The following is a 15,855-nucleotide window of genomic DNA, read 5'->3' as shown; positions in this document are numbered from 1 at the left end:
ACATTTATAAACAACAATCTCAAACACCAATGGGGTTAGTACCTGGAAATCGTGTGCACTATCAATCCCCAGACCTTACTCTAAATCCCGACCCACCACATTGCAGCCTTTCAAACTAGTGGGTATTGCATATGGAAACCAAATCCTTAGCAGCCAGAAGATTAAATGGAAACAAACCATTTCGATTGCAAGTGAAATGCTGCATTAAAGTGCAAAATGCTATCAGTAATTGATTATATTGCATTACTTTGTGTTGACATTAACACTACCATTAAATGAGCAAACAGTGAAATCAATTGAAAGCTTTTAACTTTACATGAAATCAACCCCCAATAACTAATCTCTCAGCTGAGCCTCCAGTCCCTTCACTCTCCAGTTCTTCTTATACCCATGTGAATTGTTCATCTCATTTTCTATCCCTGGGAATTTTTCTACCAATTGAAAGTAAATGCTCTGCAACACAGCTTCAGTACTGACAAACACTCCTAAATTCACTCCGTTAGATAATATTACTGACATAGGGAATTCTGCAGAGACAAAGCAAGAGTCGGTAGTTGAGTTACTGGATCTTCTCTGGAGGTTGTTACTAATGAGTTCAACAGAGGTTTAGTAGAAGTGACTGTGCCTCGTTCAGAAGCTCGGCATCATTCTTCTTGCAACTGTGATGTGTGAGGAGGGTCAAGTTCCTTTTTGTACAAAATGTCACGCAGCTCCGGTGATGTGTAGTACGGTCTCTCTGGGGAGCCGTCATTCCGTTCCAGGTCTTCACCTTGTTTCCCGACAACGACACAGCAGCAGAGGAAAGGCAGAAGGATCCAAGCACATCCCCATGCAGAAGTGATGAATGGAGGACGAGGTGACAGCAAGACAGGAAAGAAGGGAGAGAGTAAAAGAGAAAGAGGCAGATAATAATCAGAGCCGGCAGAAGGAAATCTTGCAGCACATAAACATAGACAGAGCTCAGGCTGGTGATCAGCAACGAGAGATCAGAAAAAAAACAGGTAACTGGAAATACTGTAAACACACAGTGGCTGGTCCATGCTTGAAGTGTGAACCCCCTCATTGGATGAAAACAAATTGCTGCGTGGTTTAGTATTCTTCTCTCTCTCTCCTACTGAAAATCAAGAACTTGCTCTGGCCCAGACAAACAAGGAAATAAATACGGTCCCCATTTATTCAATAGGACAGAATTTCACTGAGCACGCTGGCAGAAGCACCAGCCTTTCACCTTCATACAACTCTCCAATGTACTCAGGTGCTGGTTCCTTCTAGATTTGTGGATGTACATAGAGAGGCAGTATCAGGAACAACTCAAGGCTGTCTCTGTCTGACCTTACACTTACAACCATAGTTGACAAGGCTGCTGACCACTTGTTTCAACATGAACTGGGAATACATCCAGAGGCAGATCCCATTCAGATTACAGGACCTAACCCTGGCCCGATTTCTCACTGGGGAATGGTTGTAGATTTGTGCATAACCCACACTACAAAGCCAAGCAACTTTCTCTCCAGTTTTTAAACTGTTGTCAGTGAACTAGATTAATAACAGAAAACTAGATTGGAAGAAAGATAAAACTAAGAGGGGAAAACAAGTGAGTAAATGATCAGGTTAGATAGAGCTAGTGCAGGCCACACTGACCTTGCTAGTGCAAATAATTACATGCAGAAAATGTTTGAAGTCAGAAACATCAGCTAATTTAACAAGAAATTTGAGCAGAATGGCCTGTAGACAAACTTGGTCCCGGCCAAGACGCACCTCAACTGAACCCAGTCTCTCAACATAACTCAGAATGAAACCATCACAATTACATCTGACAATGATTTTAATCCTTCCTCTGAGATCATGGTAAATCCAGTATTCTCAGTTTTCTCCCTGGTTTCCTGAAAGTAGCAACCTTCCCAGGAGTACAGTTCAGTGTCCACCCCTCCACTCCCCCCCCCCCCCCCCCAAATGCCTGAGTCATGGTCATTTTTAGGAACATCAGACCAGAAGGAGGCCATTTATCCCCGAGGTGGTTCTGCCTTTCAATAAGATCATGGCAGATGTGGAGTATGGCCAAGGCAACAACTGTCAACCAACATGAACTTGTATTGATATCCACACAAAGGAAACCCCAGAGATCAGGAGCTAATTCTTGCATCACGCTGAGGCCAATTGAGGCACTGATAGAGTCCCAGGCTGAGATTAGTTAAATCAGCAGAGACTGGGGACTGGGTTTTATCTGATCAAGCTGTAGATGGCAAAAAAAAATCACAGCATCATTCAGAAATGACAAAAACAAGATACAGGTCATATTTTCCTGTTCAGTCACTTAATTAAGATCAATTATCAAAGTTTCCACTAAATCATTAACAAAGCATCAGAACTCAAGTTGAGAAACACACATGCCCGAGTGGGATACTCACAGAAACAGAGGAACAGAGTGTCCACACACATGGCATAGACACCAAAGAACCCATGTGCAACGAGGTAAGAGCCAATAATCAGAGTCTGTAACATAAAACAACAGGAAGATTACTGGCTCAGTCAGCTTTCCTTCAGCTATTTTCTAGGTGGCCTATTATCATTCAACATTATCACACCCACCATCAATAACATATGGCATAATAATATTATAAATATAGATTAAGATCTTAATATAATTAAGATTTTCCACACTACTGTTATTGATATGTATCTCACCACACTAAGACTATCAAACATTTCACAATTATCAACATTCCTCAAAGGCATTCCTTCCTCTCATACACGCTCTCCTCTTCTACTCTGAACACATTAAGTCTCCCTGGGGCTGGTACCCTTGGAAGTCTTGGTCAGTAATTAGTCTTGCTGTAGGACTGCATGTATTAGCACACTGTTGGATTGTGGCTGGCATCACAGGCAAGATCAACCCTGGGTCTCATCTGCCATGCATGCTCACACACACACACACAAACACACACACTTTTGAGCAGGGCATCACTAAGACTGCAATTAGGAGCAGGAATCCAGGGCACTTACCCCTCCCCAATCCAATGTGCTGAACCCAAATGTAAAGGTAGCTGAGAACAGTTAACTAGCACAGTGAAGATGAAAGATGTGGCATCTTTCTAGTCTGTATACCCCAGTTATTCATTGTGCATCAGTGGAAGACTAACAATTGTAGATGTTCTCAGAGCTGTGCTCTCAGAGCCACAGCAAGAGGTGTGTGTAGGCTGTGCTGCATTTAACACAAGCGACTCTCTCACCAGCAGTGGAAGCCAGTAATAATTTAGAGTTGGTGCCTTGTCCTCCAATATCGTTATTCGATTAGTGAAGAAGAAAAATCCAAGGATGCCTGAGGAGGAAATCAAATCACTTAGTGACCAACTTCAATGCACAACCCATATTGTAGGTTAAGGGAATTGCTGAAGCTCCTTCCAAACAATCCTCACAATAAGAGACATCCTAACCAAGCACTCCTGCCCCATCCCCAGACCTTACTGGGCCTTGATCCTATAGGACTGCATTCTTACCTTACGACCTTCTACAGGAGGTGTCAGCAGCTTATTCCATGCCAGACTCCAGATTCAAACCTGACCCCATGGGAGAATGATCAGCAATGAGAACTCAGCAGCTTCTGCTCCTAAGCCCAGGGCACAGAGCTGCAGCACCAACCACTGTCTGGCTGACACCAGCAAACTCAGAGCGGAGCAGGTATTGAGTAGCAGATGTCCACCTTTGTGTAGACTGAAAACCCACCATGCCACATCAAGCTGTCCATGGACTTCTAGCGCTATTGGCATCAGACCATTCCTGCTCAGCATAGTGACCACCTGGACCCTAGCACAGAATTGTGCCAGCAAGGATGTGGGGAATGGGGGGGGGAGGGTGGAGGTGGGAGGCCTTCAGAGGAGGGAGTGAGAATCTGCCAGGCAGGGAGACGAAGGCAGATTCCCTGCCCTAGGTGTGGAAGCAAGAGGGTGGAAAGATTGCGAGTACTAACCTACTCCTCCAACAATGAGCAGCTTGCCAAGAAACAGAAGGAAATCCGTGACTTTGTCCAGAACAACCACCCTGTGAGGGAGAAGAAAGAGCAACACCAAGTAACTAATCACGGCCAAACTGTTTCAGCAGTTCCTTAACACACTCACTGCTCCCCCCATCCACTCACAGTCATCGTTTCCCCACTCACACTCAAAAGTACTTGTTCACACCTACCGGATGATATTTCTCATGAGCAGGAAGAATGCATTCTTTGCTGAGGTGCAGAAGTTGTTCCCATAAATTGCAATCTGGGCGGAGAGAAACGGCAACAGCAATGTTGGTAAAACCTTCCTCATTGATGTATCTATCCTCTCCTCTCATGTGCTATCCAATCATTATCTCAAACAAGTAGCATTCTGAGCCAATGTGAGCACTGTGAGCTAATCAACTGCAGAGCCAGTTTACAGTAGAACCGAAAGAATGTGTTCACCATCTATCAATGCACATAAAATACCAAGCAAACCACCAGCTGTGGCCTATCTTGGATTTATAAAGCAGCAACATACCGTCGCTACTTATGTTCCATGTTCCAGCTCATAAAGACAAGTATTTTGTTTGCTGTCTTCACCACCTTATTTACCTATGCTGCCACCTTCAGAGATCCTTAGACTTGTACATCAAGGTCCCTCTGTTCCTCAATACTCCCTTGGGCCCCATTATTTATTGTGAAGTCCTCCTTGTTAGTCCTCCCAATGTGCAACACTCAAACTTATGAAGAATAAATTCCACCTGTCATTGCTCTGCCCATTTTATCAATTGATCAACGTCATTCCGTAGCCTAAAACTACCCCACACTCAGCCAATGCCCCTCTCCCCGCCCTCGGCACAGTAGATTAATAACACCACAAAAATCAGGACAGTCCACTCAGCAAAGGTAGTATCTTGAGCTGTGGTCTTCCTGATCTGTACATGAAACAGACGGACCAAAAGAAATAAAGGAGGAAAAAGAGAAAGGGAAAAAGAAACACACAAACTGACTGAAGGAGAAATATGTGTCTGAGAGAGAGAGATTTGCCGATAGTTACTGCAGGGAAAAAGAGCACAAGAAGTAAAGACAGAGGGGAGGCAGACAAAGGGATGGAAGGAAGAGAGAGGGAACAGGATACGCTGAGGAAATGATCATTTGACAAATGGAGAAAAGAACTTCAGTTAGACCTTGGACACAAGACAGACAGATAAACAGAAAGACAAGACAGAGTCATCAGATGCGCCGAAAGGGACAGTTAGTCAGTACTAGGGAGGGGACAAGGTGGGGCAGTTGGGAGACAGGGACAGACCCAGGAGGAGGACTGACAGACAGAAGCTCGGCAGTTAAATTGGAGACAGGAAATCTTCAGAAACAGCAATGTAAATGGCCAAATCACCCACACTTAAGAAGGCTGTGTTAAATAATTCCTCTGTGTAAAGAAATACAATGATGCAAGCACTCACCATTATATAAGCATTCCTGTTCAAAAACTTCAAGAATTTCTCCAGACACCAGAAACAACATTTCAAGCAGGATAACAGAAATTTTGCAAACTTATTCTGGGCACCTGTAAACCACAATGGAAACAGAATACAACTTTCATCCTATCCTCAATAGAATGAATACATCAGCCCATCCCACAGATCACCCAGTCCAATTTTAAAGCCCATTTCAGAAATAAAAGAGGGAGGGAATCCACTGGGTACCAAAGTTTCTAGTATTACTGGTAGGAAAAATGCAAAACCTTTTCATGAGAACATTGCAATAAAGCACATAGAAAGTGACAATGAGTTTGACAAATCTGTTGGAAATTTTCTGCAGTTATCACCAGTAGGGTAAATAAAGGTAAGCTAGTCAACATAATATTCCTGGAGTTTCAAAAGATATTTGATAGGTTGTTACACAAGGTTAAACATTTAGGATTGTGGAATAATAGGCTAGCTTGGACGGAGGACTGGTTACAGAACAAAGCAAAAGAGGGTTAAGAGTGACAATGACAAAAAACTTTTTCATGTAGCACATAGTTAGAATCCAGAATGCACTGCCTGCAGATGTGATGCAGGCAGCTTCCATTGTGGTCCTCAAGAGGGAATTGGATAAATAAATGGTACCGGAAAATATAGAAGGTTACAGTAAAGAGTTGGTTTGGACATGGACCGAACAGCCTGCTTCTGTTCTGGTTGACTAGTGGACAACTGTAAGGTTCAATGTTGGGGCCTCGCCTATCAACAATCTGTATCAATGACTTTAACAGCAGGACAGGGTGTAAATGCAGCCAGGTCTGGTGACAATACAGAGACAGGTGGAAAAAATGAATTGTGAGGAGGATGTGAAGAGATGTGGACCAGATAGGTGATTGTGCAAGAAAGTAGCTGAGGGAGGAAAATGTGCAAATACAAAGCAAAAGGAGCAAAACACAATAATAAGTGGTCATCAGCACCACCAACGAGCATGCACCAGTAACCTGCACTTCAGAGGGAGCGTGGAGCTGACATCCAGCCAGCACCAAGTGAGTGCCTGGGCCAAATTAAGATTAACCTGCATATTTGATTAACCAACACCAGTCAAGTTGGCACAGTCATATAATGAAGCTTTTACTATATTTTTTTTAAGATTATTGACTATTAAATGTTGGCACATAGAGGAATTTTGCAATCCCTATAAATTCATCACTGAAGGTTAACAATTAGATCCTGTAAGCAGAAAGCTAAATGGTGTGGTGAACTTTATGCAAGGGAGTTAGGAAACAAGAGGAAGTCTTGTTGTGACCATACACAGCTTTGATAAGATCACACCTAGGAGTTGGTCATATGATTTTGCATCTTCACACTGAAGAAAGGATATGTCTGCCTGAGAAATGTTACAATAAAGGTTCAAAAGATTGACTCTGAGGATAACAGGAGATTCTGAAAGGGATTACAAATGGAGATGTTCACAGGTTGTTTCCTTGGATTCAACTGTTGGTAATCCACACAGTGATCAATAAAACTGCTGCTACAGGTAGAGATCTGGTGGCTTTAAAGACAAGAAAAGACTAGATGCAGAAGCAGGAGAAGGTCAAATCATCACTGGAGAGTCTAAGGCTAGGGACATAGTCTCAGATACAAGGACACAGGGAAGGCTAATATTTCTTTCCCCAGTGGATTGTGAATCCTGAAATTTTCTACCCACAAAAGGTGTGGAAGCTCAGTCAACAACGATATTCAAGACTGATATCAATAGGTATTTATACTCCAATGAAATCAATGGATATGGGGATTACACAGCTTTCATGGAATCAGCTATGATTTTAGTGAATAGCAAAGTAGGTCTGAGGTGTGAGAGAAACTACATGCCTGCTCCTAATTATGTTCTTAATGGCATCAACTCTGTATTAGCCTTCAATCAATGATAGATTAAACGGTCAATTTTCTTTTAAAACTAAATTACTGAATCATCAACCTGTCCATGAATGCACCCATTTTCATGTAAAATATTTCAGTCATTCCCTGCCTTGCTAAGGTGCAGAATATTTGTTAATACACCATACAGAAATAATAGCTATACAATATGTGGGTTAAATACAGAGTAGTGTTACCTCTGACACTTCCATCAAATACTCCCAGGGGTGATACATCACGTTTTACATAGAGTAATACCATCTGTACTGTCCCATTGTATAGGCAGTGATCTCTGGTGCATTGATGGGTCATCTCCATCTTCTACACCATGGTTGCTCACATCAGTTGTGTGAATATTTACATCACAAGCAGTGGAAAATGTTTGCTCTCACACTGACAGAACCACAGAATGTGGTACCAAGGGGCAACTGTGAAACACAGGCATGCCAGCTTCTAACCTGCAGAAGTCTGTGCATTTCTGTTAAGTAAAGTAAATCCAACTGATGAACTAGTAAGTCAGCTTAATGGAATATCGCCATGCCTTGCGCTGGGGAGCAAACAAAGTATCAGGAGTGTTTCTGGACTGATACACGTCCTGTAATCCATTAGTAACACACTACTGGCACCATACCTAAAGGCACAAAGATTGCTCAACTGATTACTCCTCTTCAGACTGAAGCACAAGCACAACCCTGTTTTTCACCTGCATGGAACTCCCAATCTAGTGTGAGGAAAAAACTTCAGCTTGAGGGAGCAGGGGAATTAGTGAGACAGTGACCAATCTCTCTGGATGGTTTAAGGCCATGGAGCTAAAGGGAAAGCTTAAATGATTATACCTTTTACTTTCTGATCGATATATTCCAATAAAACTCTGATAATCTGGACAATGGCTAAGAGGAGAGAACCAAACGCCAAGGAGCCAACATGGTATCTGCAGATACAGAGAGATGTAGTTAAAATGAATGGGGAAGAAAATATCAATAGCATTCCAAAGTAAGTATTACAGATCATGGCAACTTGTAACATGTACCCTTTGTCCAGGGCAGCAATTCCTGCAGCATTAAAGCCTACAATGCCCCTGGCTCAAGCAAAAGAGAAGCCCGTGATTCCCTCTCCCCTCTAGGAAGCAATTCCCACCCATACTAGTGATAGGAAACTTAACCCCGATACTTCTTTTATGGATTTTGATCCCATCTCTTTCTGAACACAACCCAACAAAACATTAACATGTCTGAAACCTGGAAATAAGGCTGGATATACTCACCTGGTCCAGCAATGCTGAGATAAAATCAGTTGGTTTCAGCTTGTGGCCTCCATAATGTCCTTCATTTCTCGATTTCTGCCATTACATCCTTCTTTCATCTCAGTTCCATTCCTCACCCATGGGTCACCGTGCATCTTTCCTATTTTACTTCCCCTTGTTTTGTTCTTTCTGCAATTTCTGCTCATTTTTAAGGAAGACAACCTGGCCTAAAATTCAGGAGTTGCAGCTGCACTCCCCTCAACAAGCCAGAGGATGGCAACCACCACCAAACAAAGTGAATAGCAGCATCTAAAATTCTTTTAATCATCATAAGAACATACAAGTGGAAAACTATCGAGCTCTGTGAGCCTTCTCCGCCTTTCAGTAAGATCATAGCTGATACAGGTTCCTGCCCAATTCACTATGATCCCTCTAGTACTTAGAAAATCTACTGATCTTGTACTCAATGACTGAGCAATAATAGCCCAGAGTTAGAAAATTCCAGACTTACTCCTTTCTCCCAATCTGTCCTAAATGGCTGACACTTCATCCTGAGATTATGGCCCCAAATTCTGGAGTCTCCTGCCTGAACAAGAAGCATCCATCCTGTCAATCCTCTCAGAATCTTATATTTCAATAAACTCACCTCAAATTTGTCCCACTCAATTTCTGTTCATAGCACTTATCTCACTATCCTAGCAACCAGTGAATCAATGCTACATTGCCTCCAAGGCAAGTAGACCTTGACTTACGCAAGGGAACAAAAACTGCAGTACTCCAGATGTGGTCACACCAAAGCATCCCAGAATTCTTGTACATCCAGCTCTTCTGGGCATCCCTGTTGGATGCATGTAGAAGCCTGGTCCAGACCAGAACACCTCTCCAAGCAATGCTAGATGTACACTTCTCCATGGCTTTACTACTCTCCATCTGAGTACCACATTATGCCTTACAGTCCCCACTGAACTCGTCTTCTAAATGGTCCACTGCCTTTCCTTCAAATCACCAGCCCCCCCCTCCCCCTGACCCCTCCTTGGCAGATGAGTTGTCAGCTATCTAGACCCGTCAGTATGCAATTCCCCCTCCTAAGCTCAACTCTCTTCCTTTAAAACACTCCCTAAAACTCCCCCCTTTACCTCATTGATCTCATTTGGTTCAGTGTCTTCAAAGGTTTCTCTTTGTTAAGAGTGCTACACAGAGCAAATGTCAACTCTTTTAGAATGCAGGAGCTCCTTTAATGGATTGATGATCTGATATGGTGCAGCATTGAGGATAGTGTGAGTAGGACAAAGACCCATGTTACATATGCTACAACCTTACAGTCACAGCAGAATTTCTTGTACTGTAACTGATCCTGTGCCTTGATCTTTCCTTCATATTACCAGCGCCTCCTATTCCCAACATCCCTTGGCAGATGGCCACAGTCACCTGAGTATCACTCCCCCCATCTGCTATCCAGTGATTCTCACTAAACAACGTGCCAGAGCCCAGTGAGGGCAGGGTTAGGCTCTTCTGTGATACATCCACTGGGGGGGGGGGGGGGGGGGAAAGTCATCTAAACTCATGCTTGACAAAGCTACCAGCCTCAACAGCCTCAGACTCCAGCAAGAATCAAAGGTTTGGACGATGAACTCATCAGAAAGCAAAAGAAAAAACAGTAAAAGAAAAATCAAGCAAACAGAAGTGGAACGGACCATAAATATTTCAGAATATTTAAAACCATGTAAAATTGTAGTTGCCTGTGCCACATTTCTGGGGCAGGCCACTAAGCTGTCAATCAGAAGCACACTGTTGAGAAGCCACATACGATTCTGAGGGGGCTTGACAGGGTAGATGCTGAGAGTCTAGGAATAAGGGGTCATTCAGTGATGCAAGGTATAATTTCTTTTCAGAGGGTTTGAATCTTTGGAATTGTCTACCTCAGCCAGTTGTGGGCATAGAGACACAAAGTATATTCAAGTTGGAGATAGATTCTTGAACTACAGTAGTTATGGGGATCATCTGAGAAAGTGCTGAAGCAAAAGATCAGATCAGCCATTAACTTACTAAATGACAGAATGGACACAGGGGCCACGACCTACTCTTACACATGTTTATATTCTTGATTGGAAATAAACAGAGAACCAGATCAAGTTCAGCTACTGTCTGGCTTATCTTCTTTCATCACAATGGCCATCTCCGCCCATTCAGGAAGGCAAATTCAAAACAAAGCACAATCTTTGCTGGCTCGGGATATCAAGGGACATGGGACAAAGGTAAACAATGTGGATGTGCTGATCAGACAATATCTGACAGAATTCTGGCATTGGTTTGAGGTGCTGAAAAGCCTTCTACTGTGTCCTAAACTCTTACCTGAGAGCTCGTCCCATTGAAGCCATCACAGGAAACGTTGGCATGTCAGCTGGTTTATTAAAGGCCCAATAGTAGGAGGCAAATGCACCCGCTAATGTAACTTCTCCCAAGGCAATGACAAAATTAACGAGCCAGAAAAAGAGGAAAAGATTGTAGAACTGGAACAGGGTGAGGTATCGATGATAATAGGTCTCGCCTCCATAGAATGCAAATGAACACTGCGCTTCTGGGCACTGCTTTTTAATAACAGATTCACTGAAAGTCTGTAAGGAAGAGAGATCACAGATTATAGTATGACCTTGGTTCAAACAAATAAATACAACCTAAATCACAAACTAGACAGGTCCCCTGAGATGTTCATGAAGCTTGCCCACACTGGTAGGGACAGCATTCTCCAAACCATAACCTGTGTTTTATCAGACAAATCTGTGACACTGGGCTAGAGTTGAGAATGGTGAAAGAAAATCATCAAGCATTTCATCTCAATTATTAGCCACAGCCTTTGCTGTAAAACTTGACATTTCCCCAATCAGATAAAAGCAGTGTGAATATTTCACTGTTCTGATAAAATCTTAACATTAAGTTTTTCCCACACTTGCTGGCTCATTCAGCAAGTGTTTCCAGCATTATCTGTTCTGATTTATTATTGGGCATTTTACACATTCAACACTAAGAACCTTCTTCCAGCCCTACCCCCTGTAAATATACGAGTCAGTGCAAAACTGGAACAGATCTCTTTAACCAATGAACCAAATGAAATGTGAACCAAATAAGGAGAACCCGAAGCAGGAAGATGATGCAGGAGTCAGCTGGTGAGTACTACACTAGGAAAAGGGATTTGACCATTGAAGAAAATTTGCAATTCATTAGACGTTGTAATGGTTCAATATAGGTATAAACAAGGGCTACTGGGCAGTAGTATCTTCTTACTGCATAAGGTTTGATCTCAAATCAACAATCTCGGGCATAATCCCAAGAACCCCAATGTGGCTGAATCAGTGGGGCAAGTTGCGGAACTTATTGCACAGAAACAGGCCATTTGGCCCCACTGCACTGTGTCAGTTTTACTCCACATGAGCACTTCTACATTGGCGAGCTTCAGTTTCCGGTTGCATTTTAACTCTCCTTCCCACTCCCACACCGACCTGTCTGTCCTCTGCTTTCTCCATTGCTGCGGAGAGGCCAAATGCAATTTGGAAGAACATCATCCCATATTCTGCTTGGATAGCTTACAACCCAAAGTTATGAACACTGAGTTTTCCAATTTCAGGTAACCCACACCTCAGGTGTTCTCCTGTCACACACACTTACTTGCTCATCTAATTTCCGTCTTCCTTTGTTCACTTTTTCCCCTCCTCACCTGGTTTCACCTATCACCCTCTATCCCACTCACCCCTCATTGCTATAACAGACAATCTTTCCTCTTCCCCCTCAGTCCTGATGCAGGGTCTCAACCAAAACACACACTTGTATTCCCTTCTCCCTCATTTTTATGGCAAATCCGGAAAAATGTGGCGATTCACCATGACCCCTCCCTATAGGCAAGTTCCTCACTGTTGACGTTCTCTGAACACCACATTAACGGACACCTACAAAAATCAGCCCGATCTCGTTTTCCGAGCCAGCACCGTGTCTGGTTACCAACGCACAAAGCAAGAGTCAAAGGGGCTGGAATCAGTGAAGTTCAACCATGAGTATAAGAACGAGAATAAAACAGTCCCTTCTCGCACAGCTTTTGTTCTACAGGAGGCAGTACTCACACTGGGGTCACAGTTCTTTGCGGTGTAGTTGCAAGTTGTCTCATTGTCAAATACTTTATAAACTGCTTCATTGGAAGTTGATAAGTAGCTTTTGAAAAAGCAGTCAAGGAAATAGAGGATTTGAAATTCAAAAGTGGAAGCTGAGATTTCTTAACACATCTCTCAACAGAATCCAGGAAAAATTTATAATACAACAAATTACACAGAGATGACATATTAAGAGCAGATATCAGCCAACGTACCACAGATAATCTGTGCCATGCTGGAACTACAAACAGCACTGTGAAGTTGAAAATTAAGTTAACGCAAAGGAAAATAATTTTGTGCACATTCCAGGGTGGCTCTGTACCAGTTGCTACCATCGTGCTCATTTATAGGCCGCTGTTTTCCCAGTGTCAAATGCCCCAAATTACATCATCAATAGTATAATGCCAAGGATTCGTCAGTACCAATTTTTTCCAACAATACTCTTCCGAAAAACAACATTGATGTGGTTTATTCACATAAGTACCACGTTTTATTAAAACGGAAGTCTCAGAAATAACATCAGGAGCATCTGGATGAACTCAAACAAATCAGAAGTAGGCATGGACCACTCAATCTTGCTCCATCATTTAGTAAGATCACAGCTGACCTGACCACAGCCTCTACTCTGCATTCCTGCCTATCCCCTGATAACCTTTCACCCCCCCCCCCCACCTCACCTATCAAGAATTTATCTACCTCTGCCTTAAAAATACAAAGACTCTGCTTCCATTGCCCTTTGAGGCAAAGAGTTCCAAAGACCATGACCCTTTTGCCTCCTTCCCATCTTAAATGGGCAAACCTTTAATTTTAAACTGTGACCTGCAGATCCAGATTCTTCCACAAGAAGAAACATCTTCTCCACATACACCTTGTCAAGACCATCTGGACGTTTCAATTACTCTTCTGAACTCCAGTGGTCATGAACATAGCCTGCCCAACTCAGCCTCGTAAGATAACCTACCAGTCCACGCATCAACCTCGTAAACCTTCTCCAAACTGCTCCCAATGCATTAACATCCTTCCTTGGAAACGAATACTGTAGAAAGCACTTCAGATGTGGTTTCACCAATACCCTACAACTGATGCACAACTTCCCAATTTAGGATTCAATTCCTCCAGCGATAAACAAGGACACCCAATTACCTCTATATCCTTTCTGCCATTTATGCTTTTATATAATTCTGACAAAATGGATAATTTCACATTTTACCACATTGTATTCCATTTGCCAGATCTTTGCTTACTAACTTAGCTTATCCATGTCCCTTTGTAGCCTCTTATATCCTCTTTGCAACGTACTTACTTTCCCATCTACCTTTGTGCCACATCCACAGTGCCTTGATCCAAGTCATTTGTATAAAATTGTAAAAGGTTGAGGCCACAGCACTGATCTGTAGCCCACCATTCCTGACATTTTGTTGACCAGAAAAAGGCGTATTGAACCCCTCTCCATTCCCTGCTAGCCAATATCTCATCAAATGCTGCTTCCTACACATGAGCTTTAATTTCCACAATCACCTTTGATGCAGCACCTTATCAAAAGCCCCCCTGGAAATCAAAGGATAGTACATTCATTGTTTCCCCTTTATCCACAGGACATGTTACTTCTTCAAAGAACTGCAATAACTGTTGACATTGCCTGACTATCTTGAATTTTTTTAAATACCCGGCTACAAAATCTTTAATAACATCTTCTAACATTTTCTTTATGATAGACATTTAGCTAACCAACCTGCAGTTTTCTACACCAGGCTGACGAGGAAACACTGGAGTAAGAGGAAGATGTCAAAAGCAAGGAACCATCCAGACCCTCAAGAACAGGAATCCCTCATTGGGTTTGTCAAAGGGAAATCCTTGCTAGACATACTATGAAGCAGTGTTTGATCCTCAAATGGTTCTCATAAACCCCATTAACATTCCCCACTGCCCTGTGTCCAATCACACAGACATGTAAAGATTCTTCAGGCCACTACAAAGTCTTATGAAGTGTGATATACTCAATTCCTTCAACCTTACACTGCAGCTGTAAGCTAACTATAAATAATGCTCAGGAAGCCAGAATGAACGCACTTTGCCTGTAAACAGCAGACTGAAGCCACCACTTCAGTCCTCAGTCCTAAGCCAGATCACAACAAGATTTTTTTTTCCAGAAATGAAAGACTTAATTGGATATATCCACTCATCATTGTCCTCCAGCCATGCAAAATATGAAAGTAATTCATCATTATGCCACACTGCTTTCACATTTCAAGTCTAACATCTGATGCATTGTGAATTAATCTCAGAGGTTTGCCATTTGCAAACCTTACACATGTTCATACCAATGGCCCACTTAACACTAATAGTTACATACACTAGCAGATAGAGCTGAGCTACTCAACAAGATCATAAGGGCACTTGATAACTTCCTCCTGTTTCAACGGACTACTTAGGCAGCAGTTGCAAATGGTCATCATGTCACTTAACCAAGATGAACACTCTGTAAACTCATGGTTTCTTTTCAAATTGCAGCCAAATCTTTAACACTGCAACCTATTTGGCACATTTATCTATAGAATTACAGACCTAACTTTTTAAGTCTTCCCACAAAACCTCTTTGAAAGGATCAAAATGTGCTTTAAATGGATATACCCTATATCTTTTCGTGATCTTCATACAATGACCTTTTAATAAAGGGTGGAGAATGCTAGAAACACTCAGGGTCTCCAACCTGAAATTTTAACCATTTCAGCATTTTCTGTTTTTATTTCAGATTTTCAGCATCTGTAGGCTTTTCAATGACAGTTCTCAAAACTAAAAGGCATTGGACATGACTTGGCACATATTTGTATAATCATTAATCTGTGACATCCTTATATACTCAAAAGCATCTGAACTCACTGACTGCTGGCTCTGTCCATGGGGTTGGACCATTATGGCATTACTCTGCACTACCATACAATTCCTGGGGAAACTGTTTCCATACTAAGAGACCATTATAAGATTTTTAACCATCTGCACTCTTATTGTTAACACAAAAGCACAATGCTGTAAGGAAGCCCAACAATAACTGGCTGGCATTACTGATTGCTGTGAGACCAGAATCCATAAGGCAGCCTGGGTCTCATGACTTGAGTC

The 15,855-nt window shown here is 42.4% G+C and overlaps 1 protein-coding gene across 3 annotated transcripts in view; it reads right to left on the bottom strand.

Moving 5' to 3' along the window:
- slc44a2 (solute carrier family 44 member 2) overlaps nucleotides 1-15,855 on the bottom strand; it is a 76,471-nt gene that overhangs the window by 1,867 nt on the left and 58,749 nt on the right. For 2 of the 3 annotated variants that reach the window (XM_052042122.1, XM_052042121.1), the window contains exons 14-21: nucleotides 12,712-12,799; nucleotides 10,952-11,214; nucleotides 8,193-8,287; nucleotides 5,440-5,543; nucleotides 4,183-4,256; nucleotides 3,968-4,038; nucleotides 3,231-3,319; nucleotides 2,409-2,493 (exon numbers count right to left, since the gene is read on the bottom strand). In XM_052042122.1, the coding sequence (XP_051898082.1) occupies nucleotides 2,409-2,493; nucleotides 3,231-3,319; nucleotides 3,968-4,038; nucleotides 4,183-4,256; nucleotides 5,440-5,543; nucleotides 8,193-8,287; nucleotides 10,952-11,214; nucleotides 12,712-12,799 (869 nt within the window). Of the gene's footprint in view, nucleotides 1-2; nucleotides 770-2,408; nucleotides 2,494-3,230; nucleotides 3,320-3,967; nucleotides 4,039-4,182; nucleotides 4,257-5,439; nucleotides 5,544-8,192; nucleotides 8,288-10,951; nucleotides 11,215-12,711; nucleotides 12,800-15,855 lie in introns of those variants that run through there. The other variant, XM_052042120.1, reaches the window with a different exon arrangement.

The sequence above is a fragment of the Pristis pectinata genome, chromosome 31 (assembly GCF_009764475.1).
Source record: "Pristis pectinata isolate sPriPec2 chromosome 31, sPriPec2.1.pri, whole genome shotgun sequence".
Taxonomy (NCBI): domain Eukaryota; kingdom Metazoa; phylum Chordata; class Chondrichthyes; order Rhinopristiformes; family Pristidae; genus Pristis; species Pristis pectinata.
This window is presented reverse-complemented; position numbering and strand designations above follow the sequence as displayed.